We start from the raw sequence: 27,229 nt of genomic DNA, 5'->3' as shown, positions 1-27,229 counted from the left end.
CCTCTGGTACTTTACGAAGCAGGTGAGCATTTACTTTACACGAGTACGTTCCGGTATTACAGTCCCGTTATCTCCTGGGGTCCCAGCACCGAGGCCGGCTGCGCTCCTCCTCCTGGGTCACGTGCTCGCGCCTGACTATATAAGGCGCGGCGCCGGGCCCGAGGTTCTCTCTCGCACGCCTCCTCTCAGTGCAGCAGTCATCATGGGCTTCGGAGATCTCAAGTCCGCCGCCGGCCTGACGGTCCTCAACGAGTTCCTGGCCGACAAAAGCTACATCGAGGGGTCAGTGCTGATAAATGTCTCCGTGCGGGGAGCGGCTCCAGCGCCATTGTGCCCGGCCTGTGCTAGACACGTGCGGGAGGCGCCGCTCCGCTGAGCCAGGCAGCCACGTAGCACAATAGCACGGCGGTGCGCGGGCTCCTATAGGGGGGACCGGCAACGTGCGCTGTGTGGAGGGGGCAAAGCCACTTCCTTATAAGGCTGTGTCCACACGTTGCGTTTTTTTGCAAATGTAAGGCTATGTGCCCACGTTGCATTTATGAAGCAGAAAATTTCTGCTGCATAAATGCAAGTCCTCTCCCGGAAAAACGTATGCGGAATTCCGCATGCGTTTATCGTGCGTTTATCGCGCGTTTATCACGCGTTTTCCACATGCGGAATTGCCTTGCGTTTTTTATGCATTGGACTAAGGCAATTCTGCTTGCGGAAACGCAAAATTAAATGACATGCTGCGGATTTTTGAACGCGGCATAAACGCTGCGGAAAAATCCGCAACATGTGCATAGAACTTGCGGAATCCCATTGGGGACCATGGGGTGCGGATATACATGCGTTTTTCAAGCGTTTACGCTGCGGAAATTCCGCAGCATATACGCTTGAAAAATGCTACGTGGGCACACAGCCTTAGGCTATGTGCCCACGATGCAGAAATGAAGCAGAAAATTTCTGCAGCATTTCTGCATCTCCCTGGCAGAAAAAAACGCATGCAGATTGTGCATGCGTTTTTCCTGCAGAATACATGCGGATTCACATGCTTTTCCGCATGCAGATTGGCAAGCGCTTTCCAGGCGATAGCATCACTTGGAAAGTGCTTGACAACTAGGTCACACTGTATAAATCCATGCAAACAGCATGGATTTATACAGTGTGAACCGTAAAAATGAAAACAAATAAAGCTATACTCACCCCCGAGGCCTCGGTGTGTGCAGCAGCGCTCGTTCCTGTCTGGTTGCCGGCATATCGCGAGACAGAGCGGTGAAGGGCCTGCGGTCACATGACTGTGACGTCACCGAAGGTCCTTCAGCGCTGCTGGCATTCAGAGAGAAGACGCCGGACAGGTGAGTATAAACTTTATTTGTTATTTTATTCTTTTTTTACAGGTACAATGGTACCCAGGTCTGGATGAGAGTCTCCTCTCCTCCAGAACTGGGTACCATCCGCACATAGAGACGCATAGAAGCCGCTTGTAAAAATGTACAGTCGCGGTTTCTATGCGTCTCAATGCAAGTCAATGGCGGGAGTTCCGCTGCGCTTCCGCAAAATTAAATGACATGCTGCGGATTTTTGTACGTAGCATAAACGCTGCGGAAAAATCCGCAGCATGTGCATAGAACATGCGGAATCCCCTTGGGGACCATGGGGTGCGGATTACCTAGCGTTTCACAAGCGTTTATGCTGCTGAAATTCCGCAGCATAAACGCTTGAAAAACGCTACATGGGCACACAGCCTAAGGCTGTGTGCCCACGTAGCGTTTTTCAAGCGTTTTTGATGCGGAATTTCCGCAGCGTAAACGCTTGAAAAACGCATGTATATCCGCACCCCATGGTCCCCAATGGGATTCCGCAAGTTCTATGCACATGCTGCGGATTTTTCCGCAGCGTTTATGCTGCGTTCAAAAATCCGCAGCATGTCATTTAATTTTGCGTTTCCGCAAGCAGAATTGCCTTTGTCCAATGCATAAAAAACGCAAGGCAATTCCGCATGTGGAAAACGCGTGATAAACGCGCGAAAAATGCGCGATGAACGCGTGCGGAATTCCGCATGCGTTTTTCCGGGAGAGGACTTGCAGAAATGAAGCAGAAATTTTCTGCTTCATAAATGCAACGTGGGCACATAGCCTAAAGCTGCTTTTTACGCTGTACCAGCAAAAGCTATAACTCAAATTTCTTGCACACAATTGTTTTTGCCTTTTTTTGTCCCTGATTGAATTGGGAAAAAAATTATTTTTAAATTTGCATTGTTCATAATTTCAGAGTGATTTTGCAGCCTTTTTCTCTTCACCATAAAAAGCAATGAGGAAGTGCAGAGACCGCAGCCATGCGTTGTGTTGAATAAACTAACTTTATTAAACGTACTGTAGTCAAATGACGACGCATAAAATCTTTTACCAAAAAACTCAGCAAAATCTGTTTTTTTTTTTTTGGTTTGTTTTTTTTATAAGTCTCTACTGCCAAGAGCAGGTTTTGCCTGCAGAAATAAAGCAGCATGTGAACATAGCCTTACGGCCTATCCCTCACATCCTACTAATGTGAAGGCCTCCTGGCAGCACTGCAGTCTACATGTGCCCTCTGACAGGTGTATTACCCTGAGGAACACAGGACTGATGTCCTCACTTGGTTCTTGGTGACCGGTGTCTGCCCCAATACAGGTCACATGGTGCACGGCCGTCTCAGACCTCTCTGCTGTACCCATTGGCTGCATCAGCTGCTGCCGCCTTAGGCTATGTTCACACATGTGTTTTTTTTTTTTTTGTTTTTTTTTTTCTGCTGCAAATTTTTAAACTCTGGTTTTGCTGCTTTTTTTTGACCACCTGATGGTTCCTATGGGTGGGAAAAATGCAGGTGCGTTTTCTGTTGCAAAAAACGCTGAAAGTGTCATGCTCTAGTTTCCAAAAACACAACCAAGTCACAAAATACGCAGCAAAAAAGTGTGAACAGAGTTCTGGTTTCTCATAGACTATGCTAGTACTGCTAGACACAGCTGAAAATTTGCATAAAAATCTGCAGCAAAATATGCTGCAAAAACTGTGTGTGTGAATATAGCCTTTAATGAGGGCAGGATTCAAAAGCTTTATATGTAAAGGATAACAAGCCACAAGTGTCAGTATAAACCTAATCTCCCCCATGTGTCAGCTGCAGAGGGTAACATCCTTTTATATTTAGAAGAAGCTGCCAACACTCGGGTGACAGTTCACCTTTACCCCTCCATCCGTGCACTGATCACAGGCTGTCACCATCTGTCCGGCTGCACAGTAGACCTGGTGCTGAGCAGACTTGCAGTCATGACTGATCTTTGGCTTACAATGTCCCCATGTTGTCCTCCTCAGGTACGTGCCCTCCCAGGCTGATGTAGCTGTCTTTGACGCTCTTTCTGGCGCTCCACCGGCTGATCTATTCCATGCACTTCGTTGGTACAACCACATCAAGTCTTATGAAAAGCAAAAAGGCAGGTAAGCGAGTCCTGGCAGATGGGGATAATACAGCTTAGATATGTATCATCATGGCGCACTCCTCTAGAGTTGCATGTGCACTTGGCACACTGGGCTGCTAATATGATGAATGAACTCAATCACCATCTTTCGGCTGATATGTGATGCAAATGTTCTTTCTGATTTTATCTGCCATGGTTAGCATTATGGATACAATGTTTTATTCTATGGTACCTTGATGAAAACATTGAAGGCTAAATAAAAGGGCACATGAGAAAAAACCCTGAAAGGTTTGAAAATCTGGCATTTTAAGATTTAGGCCCTGTTCAGATGATGCTGATGGCCTCCATTTAGCTTGTATACAAGGAGAAGCTCTGGATCTGCGCACTAAGCAGAGGGTCTGTTGCTATGGTAAGGTAAACGCTTCTCCCTTTGACCACTGTCAGGCTTGTAGACTGACTTCATACCCTGCTATACAGTAACGCTGCTTCATCTATCTTTGGCTGGCTAGATATTGCAAAATTACAACATTCCTGCCTGTGATATGAAGGTATACTACACTGTGGGAGATGTATACATTAAAGGCTTAAAGCACCACTTCAGCATGTACAGTTTTTCTTTTAATATATATATTTTTTTTTTTCTGGAGTGCTGCTTCTAACTTAAAGGGGTTGTCCAGTCAAAACTGATAAGTCTGCAGTGACTGCAAACTTGGGAATGCATGCGCTGTGGGGATTTGCTGGTTTCAGACCTGGGACCAGAGTGATGTGACTCAGACATGCCCGCTGTGCATAGTGCGTGCGCTGGGGGGATTCATAAGTCTGCAGACTTATCGGTTTTGACTGGACAACCCCTTTCAGGGCCCTGCACCTAGTCTCATACTTGCGTGCTGCAGTCTTCCCCTTCTATTTCCGCCGCCCCGTTTGGTCTCTGGCAGTTGGTGACCTGCTGGATCGCTCCATGGTTTGTGAAGGGAGCGGGAGGTCACGACTACATACAAGTATGAGAGCCTCGCTCTGGCTCTCATAGACTTACATTGAGCACTTGTGACGTAACTTCTGATTTTTGGCCAGTTAGATGTTGTTGTCACAAGATAACGCCAGGGAACCAGAACTGTGCCAAAAAAAGGTGAGGATGCTGGATGGTGAGTGTTATACCAGGAATCTTGCAATAGAAGCACCCCTTTGGCTCTAAAGAAAGCTGAAGTGGTGCTTAAATATATTACATTCAATGGGATTATATCCTATATATGCAGTGTGTGGACCTCAGTCGGTGCCAGAGTACAAGCCAAGAGACTCCAAACAGAAAGCCACTGATGTGAATAGGTTTTTAGTCTATATCTTTAGTGCAAGGATGGAATATACAACATTTATTTCATGTGTAAACTGGGAAGTTTTTTTTTTTTTTTTTTTTTTTTTTTTTTAATGCAAGTCAATGGCTGATCCTTCTATCTTTAGCCTACCAGGTGTGAAGAAACCTTTGGGAAAATATGGCCCAGTGAATATTGAAGACACAACAGACAGCGCTGTTAAAAATGCTAAAGAGGACGATGATGACGACATCGATTTATTTGGCTCAGATGAGGAGGAGGTAACTGCTGTTCTTATAGTTTACAACAGACTCAATCGCTGCCAAGAGTCAATTATAATTTTCCATTATAAATCTTCACATCTGATGCAATAATCTTCCTTAATTTGTCTGCATAAAGTCAATATAAACTTGTGTTGGAGGTTAGTTTTAGATACAACAGTGAGAACTTGCAGCTCAAAGGGGCCAATTCATAAGCTGCTTTTCTTCCAGATTATTTTGTCTAATTTTTTCTGGTGAAATTTGCATCAAATGCCTCAGTGGTGCACTGCGGTTGATTAATGTTTGTGCAAATTTAAAGATTCTTTCTTAAAACGAAGTAGGAAGTTTCTCTTAAAATGTCCCATGGTGGTCTTCAACTGCAGGAGAGAAATTTTATTTTATTTTTTATTTTTTCCCCTACTCCTGTATTCTGTATCTTTCGGACTGACGCACCCCTGTTTGAGTGTCTTATAGTCCGTAAAATACAATGGCTTACTGGAATACAATTGCACAAAACCGTTTTTGAAGATTTGATAAACTGCAAATAAAAAGGGTGAAATAACTAAAACCACAGCAATAATAATGGCAAACAAAAAGCACCTTCAATTTTCACCTTAAGTTAACTTTAATAAGATTGAGTCACTGTTAAAACAATTGTTACTCCCTAAAAAGGCAGAAAAGCTATGACTAATGGGAGCTGAACTGTGTAGAAAGATGGGTAATGGCCCTCTGTGAACAGATCACAAGAGATTGTGTTGCTGCATCTGACTGGTAATGTGATGATTGAACTCTTATCACCATCTTTCGGCTGATATGTGATGCACATGTTCTTTCTGAGTCTACCAGGTGCACTTGTGGATTTACCCTGTTGGTTCTGTCTTCTACTTGTAACTGTTGCGATTTCTTTACAGGAAAATGAAGACGCCAAGCGCATTAGAGAGGAGCGACTAGCACAGTATGAATCAAAGAAATCCAAAAGTAAGTAGCCTGTACTTTGTAAGAGGCTTCTATCTAGTGCTCATCCTGACAAACCTGTGTCTCAATTAAAGGCATTATCCAAATTCTAAAATGTAGTATTCCAAGTGACAAAAGTGGCAGCAACAGAAACTTTCCATACTACTGGCATCGTAGCTTGGCGATGGTTGTATTACATTAAGTAATGCCTTTAATTGTGACCAGGCTGTCTACCGTTTTTGTAGTGAATACTAGAGAACTAGGGCTTTGTCCACAGATACTGGTCTGGAATTGTGTGGCCATGTGGCAGTTCCAGCATTCCTCCTGTGGCACAGAAATGTGTTCTGCAGACACTTCCTTTCAGTTAATCTGATGGGAGCCATCTGTAGACTCGACATATAAATTAAGCTGTGACTTACTGGGCTCTTTGGCTTGAGTCCACTAGACTGATGTGAGGTTTTCAAGCCTCTAGTTATTGTAGAGTTGGTAGTTAGTTTGCAGAGGGCTTAGCTAATATTTTGTATTCTCTACAGAACCAGCACTTATCGCTAAATCTTCCATCCTGCTTGATGTGAAGCCATGGGATGACGAAACAGATATGGCAAAGCTAGAAGAATGTGTTAGAAGCATCCAGATGGATGGCTTAGTGTGGGGAGCATGTAAGTACTTGTCATTGTGCATGTGAACTACAGGGTATAACTTGTGGCATACATGATGAGCTAAATTGATCACCATCTTTCGGCTGATGGTAATGATGACTCTTTTTACTTCTGACTTGCCACAACTAGAGGCTCTGTAGATGGGTCTTTGTGGTTTAACCCTTGATGTAAGATACTAGAATTTCTAATCACTGTAGTGTTTAGTTTTTCTGGAAAATGTATTTACGAACTCTGGTTTCCTCTGTAGTAACATAATGGACCTTTTATTGGTAGTAATTTTTGTGTAATTGGACACCAATAGAGCTGAATTATTTCATTCTTTAATGCCTATGCAAGGTAGAATATCTGTTGGCTATGCTATAGCTGATCACCACTTTCTTCCCAACAGCTAAGCTTGTTCCGGTTGGATATGGCATCAAGAAGCTACAAATCCAGTGTGTTGTGGAAGATGACAAGGTTGGCACAGATGTCCTGGAGGAAAAGATCACAGCATTTGAGGACTTCGTACAGTCTATGGATGTAGCTGCTTTCAACAAGATCTAATGCCACAATTCTTTCTTACTTTGAGCACTTTAATAAACTTGCTGTAACATCAGATGTACTCTCTTGCTTGTATTCACCTCTAAGTTTATTTCATTGATTATATACAGTAGTGTTATCATATTCTGCAGCACTTTACGATCTTCTCTCCCCATTGGGACTCAAATCTAAATTCACTTTCTTTGACGTGTGGGAGGAAACCAGAGAACCTACAAGAAACACGGGGAGAACATACAAACTCCTTGCAGATTTTGTCCTTGATGGGATTTGACCCCAGTGCCCTTTTTTTTCCCTTTTATGTATACACTGCTCAAAAAAAAATAATAAAGGGAACACTCAAATAACACATCCTAGATCTGAATGAAATATTCTCATTGAATACTTTGTTCTGTACAAAGTTGAATGTGCTGCCAACAAAAGCACACAAAAATCATCAATAGAAATCAAATTTATTAACCAATGGAGGCCTGGATTTGGAGTCACCCCCAAAATTAAAGTGGAAAAACACACTACAGGCTGATCCAACTTTGATGTAATGTCCTTAAAACAAGTCAAAATGAGGCTCAGTATTGTGTGTGGCTTCCACATGCCTGTATGACCTCCCTACAACACCTGGGCATGCTCCTGATGAGGTTGCGGATAGTCTCCCGTGGGAACTTCTGGCAGACCTGAACTAAAGCATCCGCCAACTGGACAGTCTGGTGCAACGTGACGTTGGTGGATGGAGCGAGACATGATGTCCCAGATGTGCTCAATTGGATTCAGGTCTGGGGAACGGGCGGGCCTGTCCATAGCTTCAATGCCTTCATCTTGCAGGAACTGCTGACACACTCCAGCCACATGAGGTCTGGCATTGTCCTGCATTAGGAGGAACCCAGGGCCAACAGCACCAGTATATGGTCTCACAAAGGGTCTGAGGATCTTATCTTGGTACCGAATTGCAATCGGGCTACCTCTGGCGAGCACATGGAGGGCTGTGCGGCCCTCCAAAGAAATGCCACCCCACACCATTACTGACCCACTGCCAAACCGGTCATACTGAAGGATGTTGCAGGCAGCAGATCGCTCTCCACAGCATCTCCAGACTGTCACATATGCTCAGTGTGAACCTGCTTTCATCTATGAAGAGCACAGGGCGCCAGTGGCGACTTTGCCAATCCTGGTGTTCTGTGGCAAATGCCAAGCGTCCTGCACAGTGTTGAGCTGTGCGCACAACCCCCATCTGTGGACGTCGGGTCCTCAGAAACCAACTCCATGAGTGTGGTATAACAGTTTGTGCAGACAGATGCACATTTGTGGCCTGCTGGAGGTCATTTTGCAGGGCTCTGGCAATGCTCCTGTTCCTTGCACAAAGGCGGAGGTAGCAGTCCTGCTGTTGGTTTGTTGCCCTCCTACGGCCCCCTCCACATCTCCTGGTAGCGCCTCTGGACGCTATGCTGACAAACACCGCAAACCTTGCCACAGCTCGCATTGATGTGCCATCCTGGATGAGCTGCACTACCTGACCAACTTGTGTGGGTTGTAGAATCCGTCTCATGCTACCACGAGTGTGAAAGCACAACCAACATTCAAAAGTGACCAAAACATCAGCCAGAAAGCATTGGTACTGAGATGTGGTCTGTGGTCCCCACCTGCAGAACCACTCCTTTATTGAGGGTGTCTTGATAATTGCCATTAATTTCCATCTATTGTCTATTCCATTTGCACAACAGCATGTGAAATTGATTGTCAATCAGTGTTGCTTCTTAAGTGGACAGTTTGAAGTCACAGAAGTTTGATTTACTGGAGTTATATTCTGTTTAAGTGTTCCCTTTATTTTTTTGAGCAGTGTCTCTATATGTATGTACACACACACACACACACACACACACACACACACACACACACACACACACACACACACACACACACACACACACACACGTAATGGGTATGCCAGAAAATTCCAAACTTAAATTATAAGCATGTTCATGGGGCTTTTAGACTAATGGGGCCCTTTTTTTTTTTTTTTTTTTTTTTTTTTTAAAATGGAGCCCATGAGTGATGAATGCAACTTCTTAACCCCTTTCTGACGTCAGGCATAATGCGTATCTGCCCTGGGCCTATTGGACCAGATATGTATTATTACACCTTAGCGATCGGGCCTGCACACAAGCTGTGTGGGTGCGATCGCTGCTGAGTGTCAGCTGATTCTCACAGTTGACACCCGGTGTTATGTGCAAGGAGTGGTGCCGCACCACTCCCGGCACATTAACCCCCAAAATGCTGCAACTGAAGTTGATTGCAGCATTCCAGGAGCAATGGGAGGTAAGCGCGGCTTACTTGCCTCCTCTCCAGTGTCCCGTGCTGTCTGTGCCGGGTCCCGGTAGTTGTTATTGTGACCCAATGTCGTCATGACGACATCCGGGTCACCAGACTGCAGGAAGTCACTGATCATGTGCAGTGTGCGATCAAAGTGACTTCTGAGAGTGCAGCGCTGACACGCAGCATAGCATAGAGATGCTATGCAAGTGATCAGCCTGCAAAAAGTGAAAGTCCCATAGTGGGACAAAGTGTAAAAGTAAAAAAGTCAGTGAAAAAATTGTAAAAATATGTTTAAAAAAATAAATATACTGTACCAAGAAGGATGCGTTTCCGCAGCGGAAACGCATCAAAAACGCATGGTAATCCGCACCCCATGGTCCCCAATGGCATTCTGCAATGTAAATGCACATGCTGCGGATTTTTCTGCAGCGCTCATAAATCCGCAGCATGTTCATTAATTTTGCGGAAGCGCAGCAGAATTGCCGCCATTGACTTGCATTGAGACGCATAGAATCCGTGTCTGTACATTTGTACAAGCGGATATCATGCGTCTCAATGTGCGGAGGGTACCCAGTTCTGGAGGAGAGAAGACTCTCGTCCAGACCTGGGTACCATTGTACCTGTAAAAAATAGAATAAAATAAAAAATAAAGTTTATATTCACCTGTCCGGCGGCCCCTGCAGCGCTTCTCCTTCCAGGACCTGAGATGACGTCGCGGTCATGTGACCGCAGGCTGTCTCGCGAGATGCCGGCAAGCCAGGAAGGAGCGCGGCAGCATCGGGGGTAAGTATAGCTTTATTTTTTTATTTTTACGGTCACACTGTATAAATCCATGCTGTTTGCATGGATTTATACAGTGTGACCTAGTTGTCAAGCACTTTCCAAGTGATGCTATTGCCTGGAAAGTGCTTGTCAGTCCACATATGGAAACACATGTGTTAACGCATGTGGATACGCATGTGAATCCGCATGTATTCTGCAGGAAAAACACATGCACAATCTGCATGCGTTTTTTCTGACAGGGAGATGCAGAAATGCTGCAGGAAATTTTCTGCTTCATTTCTGCTTCGTGGGCACATAGCCTAAATATTATGAAGAAAAAACAAACCAATGAAAGTACACATTTGGTATCACCGTGTCTGGAATGACCTGACCTATAAAACTGTCCCAATAGTTTATCCCTTTAGTGAACACTGGGGGAAAAAAAAAAAATAAGCAAAATACTATGCTTTATCATACTGCCAAAAAAAATCTATAAAACATGATCAAAAAGACAAATGTAAATAAAAAATGGACCCCTGAAAACGTCATCTTGTCCCACTAAATACAAGCTGCCATACAACTCAATCAGCCGAAAAATAAAGTTATAGCTCTCAGAATTAAACGATACAAAAAAAATCTTGTTTTTATTGTGTAAAAGCTCAAAAACATAAAGAAATATATAAATGTGGTTCCGCTGTAAACGTACTGACCCGAAGAATAAAGCTTCTTTATCAATTTTACCACACTCGAACGGCATAAAAGCAAACAATTCTGGATTTTTTTTTGTTCTGCCTCCCAAAAATCAGAATAGAAAGCGATCAAAAAATGTCACATGCCTGAAAATGGTACCAATAAAAACGTCAACTTGTCCCGCATAAAACAAGCCATCACATGACTCGGCTGAAATATGGAAAAGTTGTAGCTCTCCAAATATGGTGATGAAAAAACTAGTCTTTGCAAAAAAAAAAAAAGGGGGGTTTTAGTGTGTGACAGCTGTCAATCATAAAATCCCGATGTGGATCTGGTATCGCTATAATGGCACCGACCTGAAGAATAAAGTCATCTAATCACTTATACCGCATGAGGAGCGGTGTAGAAAATAAACTCTAGGGTTGGGATTATTTCAAAGGTAAAGAAGAAAAAAAAAAATGCTGACGATATGGTGACTAGTGTTGAGCACAAGAGCTCGCTACTTGAGTTTTCATCGGGTGCTCGAGTCTCCACCGCATAGGCTTCGCAGGCAAAAAAATCTTGTGAGGATTGCCTGCCATGCACGAGCGATCCCCCACATTTTTTTTTTGGGTGTCTAACAACCGTGAAACATGCGGAGCAGGGACTCTAGCATCCACGATAAATGGTGCATACCCGATACAAACTCAAGTAGCAAGCATTTGCACTGAAGACTAATGACAACTTATTAAATATGATGACCTAATGTTATCAAATCCTGTATCGTACCTCTGGGTTCAAAATGTTCACTATACCCCTTGATAAAATCCTTGAGGGGTCTAGTTTCCAAAATGTTGTCACTTGTGGGGGGTTTCCACTGTTTAGGCACATCAGAGGCTCCCCAAACGCAACATAGAATCCGCTAATTATTCAAGCAAATTTTGCATCCAAAAAGTCAAATGGCGCTCCTCCCTTCCGAACCCTGTCGTGCACCCAAACAGTGGTTTTACCCCACATATGGGGTAGTGGCATGCTCAGGAGAAATTGCACAACAAATTTTGGGGTCCATTATTTTTCCTGTTACCCTTGTGAAAATAAAAAAAAAATGGGGTCTAAAGTAACATTTTTGTGAAAAAAGTTAAATGTTCATTTTTTTTTCTTTTACATTCCAAAAATTCCTGTGAAGCACCTGAAGGGTTAATAAACTTATTGAATGTGGTTTTGAGCAGAGCACCTTGAGGAGTGCAGTTTATAGAATAGTGTCACTTCTGGGTATTTTCTGGCTTAAAGGCCCCAAGGCCCCTGAAAGTCACTTCAAATGTGATGTCCCAAAATAAAATAAAAAATTATTGGAAAATGAGAAATCGCTGGTCCACTTTTAACCCTTATAACTTCCTAACGACAAAAAATTTGGTTCCAAATAGCGCTGATGTAAAGTAGACATGTGGTAAATGTTATTTATTAACTATTTTGTGTGACATATCTCTCTGGTTTAAGGGCATGAAAATTGAAAGTTTGAAAATTGCGAAGTTTTTTACCAAATTTCCAATTTTTTTCACAAACGCAAGTCATAATCGAAGAAATTTTACCACTATCATGAAGAACAATATGTCACGAAACATAACATTCTCAGAATCAGTGGGATCCATAGAAGCGTGACATTTGTCAGAATTGTAAAAATTGGCCTGGTCATTAACATGCACACCTTCCTCGGAGGGTAAAGGGGTTAATGTCCAGTATGTCATGCATTTTTAATATGGTAATCTAATACCACTGCCTATGAAGAACAGGAACCTCTGTTATGCATCTGTCACAGCCTCCACTTGGCATGAGCTTCATCTTACCTGAACCACAGGCAGCATGAATTGGGCACTCGCTGCGTTATTGCAGCTGAATGTTTTACCTTGAAAAACCTATATTGAAAAGGCATCCATGGACTATATAGTGTCCCCAGCGGATCGTGCACACTCCCCCAGACTGAAGGGTCTCTTGACACACTTCAGTCTAGGGTGGGACGGGCAGAAAAGCTGCCAGTGACCTCTGAGTAGTCATCATAGAAAGTTCCTGGCCAGCTTCTGAAAGTCTATTTTTTCTGAAATGACAACATGCATGACTAAAGTAAATGTATTCAAATGTTCTAGTTGTGTGGTGTAAAATCTCATTTTTGGGCAATGCTCTGCTCATTTTTCAAAAATTTGACTTAAAAACTCCATTACAAAAAATGTTTCACTGCTACAATTTGCTCAAAAGTGCTTACGTTTCAAGCTAATATGAATCCGGGCTTTGGATGTTGTATATAATGCTGCTTATCTTGGAAAAAGACTAGTGCAGTCACAATCAGTTGATGTAGACCAACTTTAAAATGAGAGGACTCGTTTATATATGTGAAATCGTAGCAATATTCTTTCTCAAACTTATGACATGTAAATGTAACTCTTGTATGAATTTATAGGAATTCTTTAACTGGTAGATTCTGTGGTATTTTGGGAGCAGAACAGTAGAATCTCTGTTCAAGGTGCGTATCTGTACCCTGCAGATGAAGAATGCCTAGGTCGTGACTTGGCCTTGGGGTGTGTGCAGCTATGTAGCCTACGGATACTGTGCAGACTCCATTTTAATCCTAAAATGATGGATCTGTTTTATAGGAGGAGAAAAGTGAAATTTATAGAATGGATCGAATCGTGATTTAAAAAAAAACAAACATCTGACCATGCAGTAATGTTTATTACAACATATGCAGATAAACTAGAGTGTTCATTTAATATTCTAAATTCTCCGTGAGGAGAAATGTTACCCCTTTGGATACCGGTCTGACGCCTCTCACCCAGCCAAACCAGAACTCACACTTTGCACTGACGAGGGGCAGTACCCCGAAACACAGTGTCTGGAATTTGAGTTTCTGATTCTGGATTATATTCTAAGTCATGTGATAAAACTCGTTAAAGGGTCACTATTGAATTTTAGGATTGCTTCTTCCTGTAGGTGGCACTAGAGTTCTGGTCCTCTTCCTCTCTGTAGAGACAATTTGCAATTTTCTAAAGGGAAAGTCGTGACCAGTTTTTAGCTCTTATGTTGTTTCTGCTGCTCCCCTGAGTATTATGCTTTAGATTGTTGTGTTTTGTTTTATGTATACTTCTGCCATCTGGTTCCTGATTAAAAAAAAGAAACACAAAACTTACAGGCAGGTAGTTGATAACTTCTGCCCTGTTCCTGTTCAGAGTGGTCACTGACTGATACTGCCAGTGATCCTCATTCCGATGACCGCAGCTTCATAAATTCCACTCTGCTGACGGGGCGTCTATGATGATGTGATGCTGTTTGACAGTCGACTTCCCACTGCCTAACTGGGTTGACTGTCAGCCAGCATGATGTCGACAGTGACGACCTGTCTACAGTGAAGGGGAAGAGCTGCTCTGTTGACATGAGGTCAAAAGCAGGAGAGTCACAGCCTGAGACGTTGGATTTCCACAGGGCAGAACAGGCATGTACTTAGCAACTACTTGCCTGTAAGTTCTTGGGGTATTTTTTGTCTCCTCACATCAGTACCTGTAATACACTGCTACAATCTAATTTTGCTGTCTCCCACGTGATCTATGGACATTTTTTTATGAGATGTCTTTTGGAGTTCATGAAGAAAATTGAGTATATGGAACAAACCAACACATTAAAACTTTGCAGATGTTTGTTTGCATATGCACCCAGTACCCTATTTCTTCAAGACAAAGGTGCTAAATGCTGGACCCTTGTGCGGTTTTCTATTAAAATGTACTTTCTTTAACTTTCCTTTTTCTTAAAGGGTTTCCAATTTAATTTAGTTTTTTTTTAAGTGAGAATAGCTTAACGGGATTGTCCTACAACTAAAGTACATTGTAATAGAACTTGGAATAAAAAGTTCCACAATGGGATATGCTAAAAAATATGTCCCTGCTGTGTGCTGTGTAATGTCTGTGTCTGACCGTGTAGGGAACATGGTCTGATCATACCACAGCTCCTGGGCAGGGAAGGAAGCGTGGGATCATAGAGCCATGGCAGACTCTAGTTTACTGATGTCAGTGAATTGCATTTAGTCCAGAGAAAGTCATATCGATTGTAGACTATTCACTATCCGGTAAGGTAAGCTGGAAGAAAATTGACTCCCTCTGACAGAATTGCTCTTATAATAGACTCCTTTTTATTCCAAAGCCAAGAATAGAAAACTGACATTTGAAGTGGAAATATTTACAAATGTTTATATATATATATATATATATATATATATATACACAGGGTGGTCCAAAAGTAGGTGGACAGGAAGTGTAATAAGGTTATGAAGGGGGAGATTTATCAAACATGGTGTAAAGTGAAACTGTCTCAGTTGCCCTTAGCAACCAATCAGATTCCACTTTTCATTCCTCACAGACTCTTTGGAAAATGAAAGGTGGAATCTGGTTGGTTGCTAAGGGCAACTGAGCCAGTTTCACAGATCTAGTTTTCACAGATAGATCTCCCCCAAATCTGTTTTCTTTTCAGATAATTAAGATAACACATAGTGGCAAATAATTTAAATACAGATCAAAGAAAATGGATTTTAACAGAGTATTGAAAATCTCAAAATGCTGAAACCGTTAGAGCAAATTAGGTTGAAACATTTGGTACTCAAGCCCCAAAGAGACAAACCATTTACCGCATTCGTGACAAATTCAATGCCACTGGCTCAATCCTTAATGCTCCAAAAACTGGTCGACCCAAAACTGTCTGTACAGAAGATAATAAACAACTTGTTGCTGAAACATTTGCTCAGAGTCCAAAAGAGTCCACCAGAAGAGCCTCTTTGGAATTGGGAATTTCACGAGCTTCTATCATGTGAATCCTGAAATCTATTGGGTGGAAAGCTTATCGTTCACGTCTAATTCATGGTTTATTGGAGGATGATCCAGACAGGCGGCAGCAATTTAGTGAGATTATGCTTAACGAAATTGAAGAAAATCCAGTAACTTTAGATAACATTATGTGGAGTGATGAAGCTTCTTTCAAATTATCCGGCCATATTAACAGACATAATTGTATTTACTGGTATAATGAGAACATGCATTTACCATTAGAGCAACAACTAAATGAGCCTGGTGTCAATGTTTGGGGTGGTATTTCAAGTTTTGGCGTTTTAGGACCAATATTTTTTGATGGAACAGTCACAGGAGAGAAGTATCTCGAAATTCTAATGAATCAAGTTGTTCCCCAGTTGCAGCAACAGCCTAATTCAACTGACCTTTATTTCCAACAAGATGGGGCCCCTCCACATTATTCAAGAGTAGTCCACGAGTATCTTGATGAAACATTTCCTAATAAATGGATTGGCTGAAGAGGCCCACTTGATTGGCCGGCACGTTCACAAGACTTGACCCCAATAGATTTTTTCTTTTGGGGAGTGCTCAAGGACAAAGTTTATAGTCGAAAACCAAAAAGTGTCAGTGATTTGAAAAATTACATAAGAGATGCATTTCAAGAAATTAATACCCAAAGAGACTTGTGCACAAAAGTTTGTCGAAGCTTAAGAGGCAGACTTCAAAGCTGTGCAAATTGTAATGGAAAACAGTTTGAGCACCTGCGATGATAAAATTTAAGGGCTTTTGTATTATTGTTCAGAATAAAATGTAATTGTCAATGTTATGCTTGTGTTAGTAAATCTAATTTTATATATAAATCAAAATAAATGTTATTATTTTCTGTCCACCTACTTTTGGACCACCCTGTGTATATATATATATATATATATATATATATATATATATATATATATATATATATATATATATATATATATTAGTTTGCAGTACACACTAAGAATTCCATGTTTTAGGATAAATCATATATTGCATGGATCTTTCTAGTTTACAGAAATGGAATAGGTGAAGCATGGCAATAAGTGGGGCACAATGTGGTTACCGCTGGTGCTGGTTAGCGTGGGCACTGCATAGTATTAATGTTAGCTGGTGCTGTTATGCTGCTCTTCGATATTTACAAATCACAATATTCTCTGACATATCCAATAATTTTTTATACTATTGTATTGTCATTACTATGTTAACATTGAACCCTCTATATTTGTAATGTATGGCAATTTTGCATTGTTCTGAGCTATAGGCAACGCATAGCGATATTTTATTTTCTATATGTGGTTCTTTCAAACTGGTGCTGGATTACAATTTGTATTGTTTTGTATAATAGCCATCCACTATGTAGGAGTACTATAGAAGCTTTGCTGTCATACAGTATGGCCTACTACACTTTTTATGAAAGCTAAATAGTATTGAACTGGATGACTTACAATCTCGTGCACCTCAATTTTTAAGTTGTACAGCCAATTGGACCACTGCCATGAAGCCTCCATATTCAGCAAACTGTTCCTGCAAAGACCAGTCATTCTTCTAGAACATACATGTCAAACTCCGGCTAGTGGGCCAAATCTGGCATGCTGGATGGTTATATTTGGCCCCTGACACCAGAACTGCCACCCCTATGTGGGGCCATTATTCTGTATGGGGGGCCCATTATTCTGTATGGAGGACTGTATGGGGCCCATTATACTGTACACTGGTTGGCCCATGACTTTGTCCAAGTTTTTCATTTTGGCCTTCTGTGTGTTTAAGTTTGACATCCCTGTTCTAGAATTAAGATGAAGACAAACTGAGAGTCACTTGCTGATATTTATACATTGAATCACAGTGTAAAGTAGAACATGGCTTGTGAAACTCTTCCAGAAGTCATTTGTTACCATGGCAGGTCTGTATCAACGATTGTACAGTCCATAGATTTGTCATCATCGGGTCTTTTGAGAATGTTTTTGCATTTTAGAATAGAACATGTTTGCATGGTAAAATTGCTATTTATCTAATCTGCAAAATATTCTTGGTTCTATATTATCTATATGCAGAATACACATATTACTTGTATTTCGTCTTTCAAGACATTGTTTCACAGAGTGTACAGTTGTTTTCCGACAGCGCCAGGTCATCACTTTTAATGCCTGTCTGGCTGATGTCTCGTATTGTGTTCTTAAATATCTCCGCTACCGAGGCCTCTAAACGTGTCCGGAAGGCTTTGCTTATCAGAACATAAAGGATAGGATTAATACAACTGTTAACAAAGGCCAGGCTTGTTGAAATGGGCATTCCAATCCAAAGCCATTCATTATAGGCATCACCGTGGTGAACGTGCAATTCCAGCAAGCTAAATATGTGGTAAGGAGTCCAACAAAGGAAAAAGGCCACCACAATGGCCAGGACCATCCAGAAGAATTTACTATTTGTTTGTGTGGTTCTTTTCATTTGGATGGAGAGGATGGCATAACAAATCACCATGGTTAGCAAAGGAAAGAGATACCCTATAAAGAACTTTACCAATGTCAGAGATGTGTGGATCTTCTGGACCATGGCATAATCAGTTTCATGGAAATGGTTGAAGCATATGACAGTAGACCTTTTCATCTCTGTGTCTCGAAAATACAAGGAAGGGCTAGCAATAAATGTAGCTAGTAACCAGACAAAGCCACTTACAATTCCTGATGTCCTCATTGTCCGATGCTTCTGTGCAATGCTAGGCCAGGCCAGCGTTAGGTATCTGTCCAGGCAAATGACTGTTAAGAAGAACACACTCGCGAACATATTGAGAATTGCAATGAAAGAATTCAGTTTGCAAAGCATCTTCCCAAAAGGCCAGTGGAAGTTGGTGGCCACGTATGTGATGTGCAGCGGCAGAAACAACACAAAGATTAAGTCGGCAATGGCCAGATTGAGAAACCAGACAGTGCTTACAGTTTTCTTCCATTTAAATCCAGTGAACCAGATGACAATGGCATTTCCGGGTACTCCGAGAAGGAATGCCAGTGCGTAAATAACAATAGATGCCACATGAAGCGCGTGGGTTTGTGCTTCATTGTGCGATACTTCTTCAAAATCGTCGTAGTCATACATATAGTTGTACAGGTAGTCATGCGAAGAGTCATTCATCGTTGCGTTCATTTTCTAATTTGTGGAGCTGGGAAGAAAAAATACAAAAGAAAAAATGATGCATCACAAATATAGTTAACATTTATAGTGTGTAGGACTGACTGTCTGTTGCTCTTGTTACATACAATTTTATATTATCTTCTTAAAATTTCTTTACTGGAACTTAAAGGAAATCTGTCAGAATGATCCACCCACCCAAAATAGTTTGAATGGCATGTTAGTCTTTGAAAGATAATGTTGTTCACACCTGTTGCTTCCTGGCACAAAAAAAAAATTCTGTTTAAATTCATATGCAAATGTTCACTACTTGCACCCCTTGCAACCCCTTCTGAAAGCACCACTCCAGTGTTTTTATTAATTCAGCGCTGGAGTGGTACCACTAATCTAAGTTCAGTGTAAGTCTATGAGAGGCTATTTCTGGCCTGGTTCTGGCTCTCATACACTACACTGAGTAATGACTTCCGGATCGCCCCACAAACACTGGTCATAAACTGCTGAAGACGACTGGAACGGCGCTGATAAAAGATGAAGATGGCAGCTGGTTAATATAAGACCATAGCAGAGAACTTAGTTTAGTAGCACCACTCCAGTGCAGCAATAAAAAAACCGCTGGAGTGGTGCTTTAAATACTATATCCGCCCTCATGAAATAAAAACACCTTAAACTCATCTCCCATATCGGCATCGTTGCAGCAATGTCAGTGCCAGGTTTCCCGTAACACATGAGACAAGCAGCAAATATTTAACTGCTCTCACAGCCTTCACATGAACCTTGTATGTCCAGGTGAGGTGTGAGCACTGCAGACTAATACCAGCCGCTGATTGGCTGCAGGGCTCACTTGGCATAAAAAATGTCACGCAAGCCTCAGAAGCTTCAGCGCCGACATCACTGGAATGGCGCTGGTGTGGGAGTAAAAGTATAAGGTGTTTTTTATTTTACAACGATGATTATAGAATTTAAGAAGAGGTTGTCTGAGTTGTGGACAATCCCTTAAAGTGCTTTGGAAATGTCTCCCTTGCTTTATTCTCCACCTATCCCCACCTTTGTCAGGTTAACTGACTGCTCACTGGCTTGAGTGCACAGATCCAATTAAAAGGACCAGGAAAATCTAAAGAATGTATGTACTATATCACCACTGTCCTTTAAATATCCCGGAATACATTTAACAAGAGGTTGTAGTTTGAATGAATGAACGCCTTAGTAGATGAATTGACATCCCCGATCCTATTCCCGCTATAATATATCTCAATGGAGGTGGAGAAAATGTACTTGTGTAGTGTGGGAGTGTCATGGAATATTGGCGTTATCTCAAATTCGAGCTGTTTTGGGCGGTGTTCGAGCCGTTCGGCGAACACGAACAATTTGAAAAAAATTCGGCTGTTCGAGGTTATGTTCGATAACTGTTCGTGCACCAAAATCATAACTGGATTTTTTCTCAGTAATGATGAAAATTAATGTTAATACGCAGTTTGAGTGTACAGCGGGGTGGGGGGAGGGGCAGGGGATGGATCTCTGCAGGAACAATGAAGATCTCCATTTTTTTTTCTCTTTCCCGCATTTGCAGTGGGGAGGTGCAATCTGTCAGCCTATCAGCAGCGCACACACGGAGCGAAGTGCTTTTTTTCACACAAGCAAGGGCATGTGTCATTGGCAGTGTATGTCACATGTCCTTGCCCTATAAGACCAAGCCATTTTCCCCGTCGCCACCATTTTCTCACTGCTGCAGCTGCGTGTTAGACGGCACCGCTGTTGCTGTGTGCGCTATACCTTGTTAATTTCAAGCCAATTTTCGCACAAATCTACAGATAGCTTGGGAGTAGGGAATAGTTGTGATTGCAGTCCTTTTAAGGACTAGGTTACAGCATTTCCTATGACTTTTATCAGGCAGGTCTGTGCTCTTAAATAGATTGTGGGAGTAAAGACTAATTGTAATTGGAGTCCTTTTCAGGACTAGGTTACATCAGTTCCTATCAGTTTTTGCCAGGCAGGTCTGTGCCAGTGCTGTGCAAGTTTTTTTCACAGCATTTGGCTGAATCTAGCAAAGCTAATCCTTTTTGGCCTATTGCAGAGTGTGTTAGTCAGTGGAGTAGCCTATCTGTGTTGCAAGATATACCACCTGTGTATAGAATACCAATTTTTTTACTGCACCTAGTGAAGTAAAATCTTTTGGGCATAGCATCATTCTATTAGTCCATCTATACTGACCTCCATCAGGTTGCAAATTGAATATAATTTTTTTCTGCATCTAGCTCTGAAAAAATATTGGGCTTCTAGCTGTGTGTGGGACTTGTTCTATTAATCCATCTATACAGACCTCCATCAGGTTGCAAACTGAATATATTTTTTTCTGCATCTACCTCTGAAAAAATATTGGGCTTCTAGCTGTGTGTGGGACTTGTTGTATTAGTCCATCTATACTGACCTCCATCAGGTTGCAAACTGAATATATTTTTTTCTGCATCTACCTCTGAAAAAATATTGGGCTTCTAGCTGTGTGTGGGACTTGTTGTATTAGTCCATCTATACTGACCTCCATCAGGTTGCAAACTGAATATATTTTTTTCTGCATCTACCTCTGAAAAAATATTGGGCTTCTAGCTGTGTGTGGGACTTGTTCTATTAATCCATCTATACAGACCTCCATCAGGTTGCAAACTGAATATATTTTTTTCTGCATCTACCTCTGAAAAAATATTGGGCTTCTAGCTGTGTGTGGGACTTGTTCTATTAATCCATCTATACAGACCTCCATCAGGTTGCAAACTGAATATATTTTTTTCTGCATCTACCTCTGAAAAAATATTGGGCTTCTAGCTGTGTGTGGGACTTGTTCTATTAATCCATCTATACAGACCTCCATCAGGTTGCAAACTGAATATATTTTTTTCTGCATCTACCTCTGAAAAAATATTGGGCTTCTAGCTGTGTGTGGGACTTGTTCTATTAATCCATCTATACAGACCTCCATCAGGTTGCAAATTGAATATATTTTTTTCTGCATCTACCTCTGAAAAAATATTGGGCTTCTAGCTGTGTGTGGGACTTGTTCTATTAATCCATCTATACAGACCTCCATCAGGTTGCAAACTGAATATATTTTTTTCTGCATCTACCTCTGAAAAAATATTGGGCTTCTAGCTGTGTGTGGGACTTGTTCTATTAATCCATCTATACAGACCTCCATCAGGTTGCAAACTGAATATATTTTTTTCTGCATCTACCTCTGAAAAAATATTGGGCTTCTAGCTGTGTGTGGGACTTGTTCTATTAATCCATCTATACAGACCTCCATCAGGTTGCAAACTGAATATATTTTTTTCTGCATCTACCTCTGAAAAAATATTGGGCTTCTAGCTGTGTGTGGGACTTGTTCTATTAATCCATCTATACAGACCTCCATCAGGTTGCAAATTGAATATAATTTTTTCTGCATCTACCTCTGAAAAAATATTGGGCTTCTAGCTGTGTGTGGGACTTGTTCTATTAATCCATCTATACAGACCTCCATCAGGTTGCAAACTGAATATATTTTTTTCTGCATCTACCTCTGAAAAAATATTGGGCTTCTAGCTGTGTGTGGGACTTGTTCTATTAATCCATCTATACAGACCTCCATCAGGTTGCAAACTGAATATATTTTTTTCTGCATCTACCTCTGAAAAAATATTGGGCTTCTAGCTGTGTGTGGGACTTGTTCTATTAATCCATCTATACAGACCTCCATCAGGTTGCAAACTGAATATATTTTTTTCTGCATCTACCTCTGAAAAAATATTGGGCTTCTAGCTGTGTGTGGGACTTGTTCTATTAATCCATCTATACAGACCTCCATCAGGTTGCAAATTGAATATAATTTTTTCTGCATCTACCTCTGAAAAAATATTGGGCTTCTAGCTGTGTGTGGGACTTGTTCTATTAATCCATCTATACAGACCTCCATCAGGTTGCAAACTGAATATATTTTTTTCTGCATCTACCTCTGAAAAAATATTGGGCTTCTAGCTGTGTGTGGGACTTGTTCTATTAATCCATCTATACAGACCTCCATCAGGTTGCAAACTGAATATATTTTTTTCTGCATCTACCTCTGAAAAAATATTGGGCTTCTAGCTGTGTGTGGGACTTGTTCTATTAATCCATCTATACAGACCTCCATCAGGTTGCAAATTGAATATAATTTTTTTCTGCATCTAACCCAGCCAATAGTTTTGGCCTAATACCACAGTTTGGCCACTCAGCTCTGCTCGGTTCCCATCCATTGTCTTTTTGTGCAAACAACTCCAGAGTTGTGAATTAGTTAACCACCAAAATGAGTGGAAAAAGGCCTGCTGCTGGTGGAAAGGGGAATAGGCGTGTTGGGAAGGCGAAAAAAGGTTGTGTCCGTGGGGTAGGTGTTAAAGCAACAGTAACATCTGCAGAAGAAAGACCATCTTCCAGCCAAACTAAAATGTCTACTTCTTTTAGCGGACAATGTGATAAGATCCCTTTCTTACGGCCACGCCAATCGCTACAAATTCCAGATGAGGCACAAAAACAGCAGGTGCTTCAACGGATATCAAGTGCTCCTTTAAGTGGGCTCTCCTCCACATCAACTTCAACATCACAAATACTCCAGTCCTCAAAGGTGTCACCCCAATCGCACTTGCTTCCTCACAGCTCCCAAATCTCCAGCTGCCCGTCTGAGTATGAGGTAGAACAGATGGTTGAGTCTGCAGAGCTGTTTACTCATACTATAGCCTGGGAATCAGAGGTCGACTCCAGCGCTTCTGTGAATCCAGACGAGGAAATGATCTGCACTGATGCCCAGAATCTTTATGAGTCGGATCCAGGACCAGACGCAGAAGGTTCTGACCATAATGTAGACCCTCATTCCCAAACTGTAACTCCTGTTGGTGGAGACAATGAGGAAGACGATGATAAGACTCAAATACCTGATTGGAGCGACAACTTTAGTTTTTTGTCAGGGCAGGAACAGGTTGGCTCTGAGGACGACGGGTGTGATAACGCACAGGGTGATGATGATGAGGTTGGAGATCCCACTTACTGTCAACCCACAGTCAGCCAAGAGATGAGGTCAGCAGAGGAGGTGGAGGAAGATGCTAGTGATGACGAGGTCAGGTTGCGCCTTCCTGGACAGAAACGTAGTACTGGAAGCACGTCAACAACTGCATCCTCAAACACAACTCTGCCTCTCACCACAAGTCGTGGTGGCTCTTCAGGTCGCATGGGTGCTAAGCCTTGCATAGCCTGGGCATTTTTTCAGATCGATAAAGATGACCCAACTCGTGTTATCTGTAACATTTGTCAGCAAAAGCTAAGTAGAGGCCAAAAAATACATAGTTTGAGTACTTCATGCATGAACCGGCACATGGACATGAAGCATAAGTTGCAGTGGGAAGCTCAGTGTGCTACAATGCGGCCTAGCCGGCCGGGCCAACCACCGTCTGCCATATCTTGTGCATCCGCGGCCTCTTCATCCTCTGTGACTGGGGGGACAGCAGTCACACCTGTTTTGGGGCGCAGACCTGCCACCTCTTTACCCGCAACAGCCAGCGTGATTGGCAGGTCATCATTTTCTTTGGAGGTGGTAACACCAGCTGGTGTTGAGCGCTGTCCGACATCGATAGCACCACCTTTGGATCAAGGCAACCTAACATGTCCGCCTGCATCTTCCTCACAGACCGGCAGTTTGCCGGGGACACCCTTATCAACCCCGTCTAAGCACAATAGCCAGCCCTCGGTCCCTCAGATGTGGACAAGTAAAAGACCATTTCCTCCTAGCCATGAGAAAGGTAAGAGGTTGAATTTCACCATCTGCAAGCTCTTGGCTACAGAAATGCTGCCTTTCCGCCTGGTGGACACAGAGGATTTTCGAGACCTTATGTCCGTCGCAGTGCCCCAGTACCAGATGCCCAGTCGGCACTACTTCTCAAAGAAAGGTGTGCCTGCGCTCCACCAGCATGTCGCACACAACATCACCGCTTCTTTGAGAAACTCTGTGTGTGACAGGGTGCATTTCACCACAGACACTTGGACGAGTAGGCATGGACAGGGGCGTTACATGTCGCTGACTGGGCACTGGGTAACTATGGTGACAGCAGGACAAGGGGCTGCTGTCCAAGTCTTGCCGTCCCCACGAGTTGTGCGTCAATCCTCTTTATGTCAAAGTTCCTCCACTGCTTCTGCCTCCTCAACCTCCTCTCGGTCTTCCACCTGCACCCAAAGCCTGTCTGGTCATGCCACAAGCTTTCTAACTGCGCAGAAGGGATCCTGCACACCTCCTTACTATGCTGGCAGTAGGGCTCAACGTCATCAGGCGGTTTTTACATTGAAATGTCTGGGAAATGTGAGTCACACAGCTGAGGAGTTGTGGTCAGCTCTGGAGAACCAATTTCATGAATGGTTGTCTCCACTGGACCTGAAACCAGGGAAGGCCGTGTGCGACAATGCTGCAAACCTGGGTGCGGCCCTTCGCCGGGGCAATGTCACACACGTGCCTTGTATGGCTCACGTGTTGAACCTGGTTGTCCAGCAATTTTTAGCCCACTATCCCAGACTAGATGGACTTCTGCAGAGGGCACGGTCGCTGTGTGCTCACTTCCGCCGTTCGCATCCCGCAGCTCAGCGACTTACATCTCTACAGAAGTCGTTGGGCCTGCCACTTCACCGGCTAAAATGCGATGTGCCTACCCGGTGGAATTCAACTCTGCACATGTTGCAGCGACTGTGGCAGCACCGACAAGCCCTGGTGCAATACGTTCTGACGTATAGCCTGGGCCAACGAGATTCAGAGGTGGGGCAAATCACGCTGGAGGAGTGGTCTCAGATCAGGGACCTATGCACCCTTCTGCACAGTTTTGAAATGGCGACGAAGATGTTTAGTGCTGACGATGCCATTATCAGCATGACTATTCCGGTGATTTACATGCTGGAGCACATGTTAAACAGAATTCGGAGTCAGGTGGTGGCACAAGAGGAGGTGGAGGAAGTAGAGGAGGAGGAGTTGTATGCGGAAGGGCTAACATCTGCAAGGTCCAGACGGTCGGCAGCACCAAGGCGGCAGGCATGTGAGGGTGGGGGAGATGGTTTTACCAGGGCGCATGGTAGCAGCCAAACTAGTGAGGAAGGTGCAGGAGCCCAGGAAGAAGTGGAGGACGAACTGATGGAAGACTCATCAGATGAGGGAGACCTTGATCACATTTCTGTTGTGCGAGGTTGGGGGGAGAGGACAGAGGAAGGAAGCATGATTGTTACCTCGCCACCAACACAACAGGGACTTGGTGCTCCTGGATGCGCAACACACATGAGTGCCTTCTTGCTGCACTACCTGCAACATGACCCTCGAATTGTGAGAATTAGAAATAATCCTGACTACTGGGTTGCCACACTGTTAGATCCCCGGTACAAAAGTAAATTTGCAGAAATTATTCCTGCCATAGAAAGGGATGCACGCATGCAGGAGTATCAGCAGAGACTGTTGCAGAATCTTACATGTGCTTTTCCACAAAATACCAGTGGTGCACGTAGTGAATCTCACAGTTCCAACTTGCCAACCGTGGGACCGTCAAGTGTTCAGCACTCAAACCGTAACAGAACCACAGTATCTGCTGGTAACATCAATTTTGCGGAATCATTTCACCACTTTTTTAGCCCATCCTTTGCAAGGCCACAGGAGACAAGAAGCCTGACACATAGTCAACGCCTAGAGACGATGGTACAGGAGTATCTCCAAGTAAACATTGAAGCCACGACTGTGTCACTGGACCCTTGCTCTTTTTGGGCTTCCAATCTGGATAAATGGCCGGAGCTAGCCACTTACGCCTTGGAGATCTTGTCATGCCCCGCAGCCAGCGTTCTGTCTGAACGTGTGTTCAGCGCTGCTGGTGGTGTGCTGACAGATAAGCACACGCGGCTCTCCACTGATAATGTAGACAGACTCACGTTCATAAAGATGAACAAATCATGGATCCGAAACGACTTTTCTACCCCTGTGTCATCCTGGGGAGAGTAAAAGCTTGATGATTGGTTAAAATCACCCTAGCAACCGTTTTAAGCTTTCAAATTACTAATCATGTTTATCTGTATCTTGGCTGGAAAATAATTTGGGCTTTGTAGCAGTGTGCAGCACTGATTCTATTAGGCCATCTATAATAAGCTCCACCAGATTTAAAATTACTAATCATCTTTATCTGTATCTTGACTGGAAAATAATTTGGGCTTTGTAGCAGTGTGCAGCACTGATCCTATTAGGCCATCTATACTAAATCTTCACCAGATTTAAAATTAATAATAATTTTTAGCTGCATCTAGCCCGGAAAATAATTTTGGGGCTCCGAGATGCGCAAGACACATAAGTGCC

The 27,229-nt window shown here is 42.8% G+C and overlaps 2 protein-coding genes and 1 non-coding gene across 6 annotated transcripts in view; 2 read left to right on the top strand and 1 right to left on the bottom strand.

Moving 5' to 3' along the window:
• The first annotated feature begins 127 nt into the window (after positions 1-127).
• EEF1B2 (eukaryotic translation elongation factor 1 beta 2) lies at positions 128-7,205 on the top strand. The gene is made up of 6 exons (XM_073646393.1): positions 128-282; positions 3,327-3,449; positions 4,886-5,018; positions 5,909-5,975; positions 6,485-6,610; positions 6,999-7,205. The coding sequence occupies exons 1-6, from the start codon at positions 203-205 to the stop codon at positions 7,151-7,153; spliced, it is 684 nt and encodes a 227-aa protein (XP_073502494.1). The 5' UTR covers positions 128-202; the 3' UTR covers positions 7,154-7,205.
• On the top strand, positions 3,544-3,620 carry LOC141162738 (small nucleolar RNA SNORD51). The gene has a single exon (XR_012250805.1). It is a non-coding gene; the product is annotated as a small nucleolar RNA SNORD51 (small nucleolar RNA).
• A 7,828-nt stretch (positions 7,206-15,033) lies between the features above and the next one.
• Positions 15,034-27,229, bottom strand: part of CMKLR2 (chemerin chemokine-like receptor 2) — a 54,171-nt gene continuing 41,975 nt past the window's right edge. For all 4 annotated transcript variants that reach the window (XM_073646387.1, XM_073646390.1, XM_073646388.1 and 1 more), the window contains exon 2: positions 15,034-18,898. In XM_073646387.1, coding sequence (XP_073502488.1) covers positions 17,824-18,882 — 1,059 coding nt within the window. In that variant the 5' untranslated portion in view covers positions 18,883-18,898 and the 3' untranslated portion in view covers positions 15,034-17,823. The remainder of the gene's footprint in view (positions 18,899-27,229) is intronic.

Source organism: Phyllobates terribilis, unplaced genomic scaffold, assembly GCF_046119375.1.
Source record: "Phyllobates terribilis strain yellow unplaced genomic scaffold, ASM4611937v1 Scaffold_9__5_contigs__length_417890890, whole genome shotgun sequence".
NCBI classification, from domain to species: Eukaryota; Metazoa; Chordata; class Amphibia; order Anura; family Dendrobatidae; genus Phyllobates; species Phyllobates terribilis.
Note: the sequence above shows the minus strand (reverse complement) of the source record. Positions and strands in the feature narration are given on the sequence as shown.

Excerpts from the sequence above, each read along its gene's own strand:
- EEF1B2 (XM_073646393.1), top strand. The coding sequence starts at position 203 with ATGGGCTTCGGAGATCTCAAGTCCGCCGCCGGCCTGACGGTCCTCAAC. Across the intron at positions 5,976-6,484 it reads TGAATCAAAGAAATCCAAAA|AACCAGCACTTATCGCTAAA; the intron begins GTAAGTAGCCTG and ends TATTCTCTACAG. Across the intron at positions 6,611-6,998 it reads TGGCTTAGTGTGGGGAGCAT|CTAAGCTTGTTCCGGTTGGA; the intron begins GTAAGTACTTGT and ends TCTTCCCAACAG.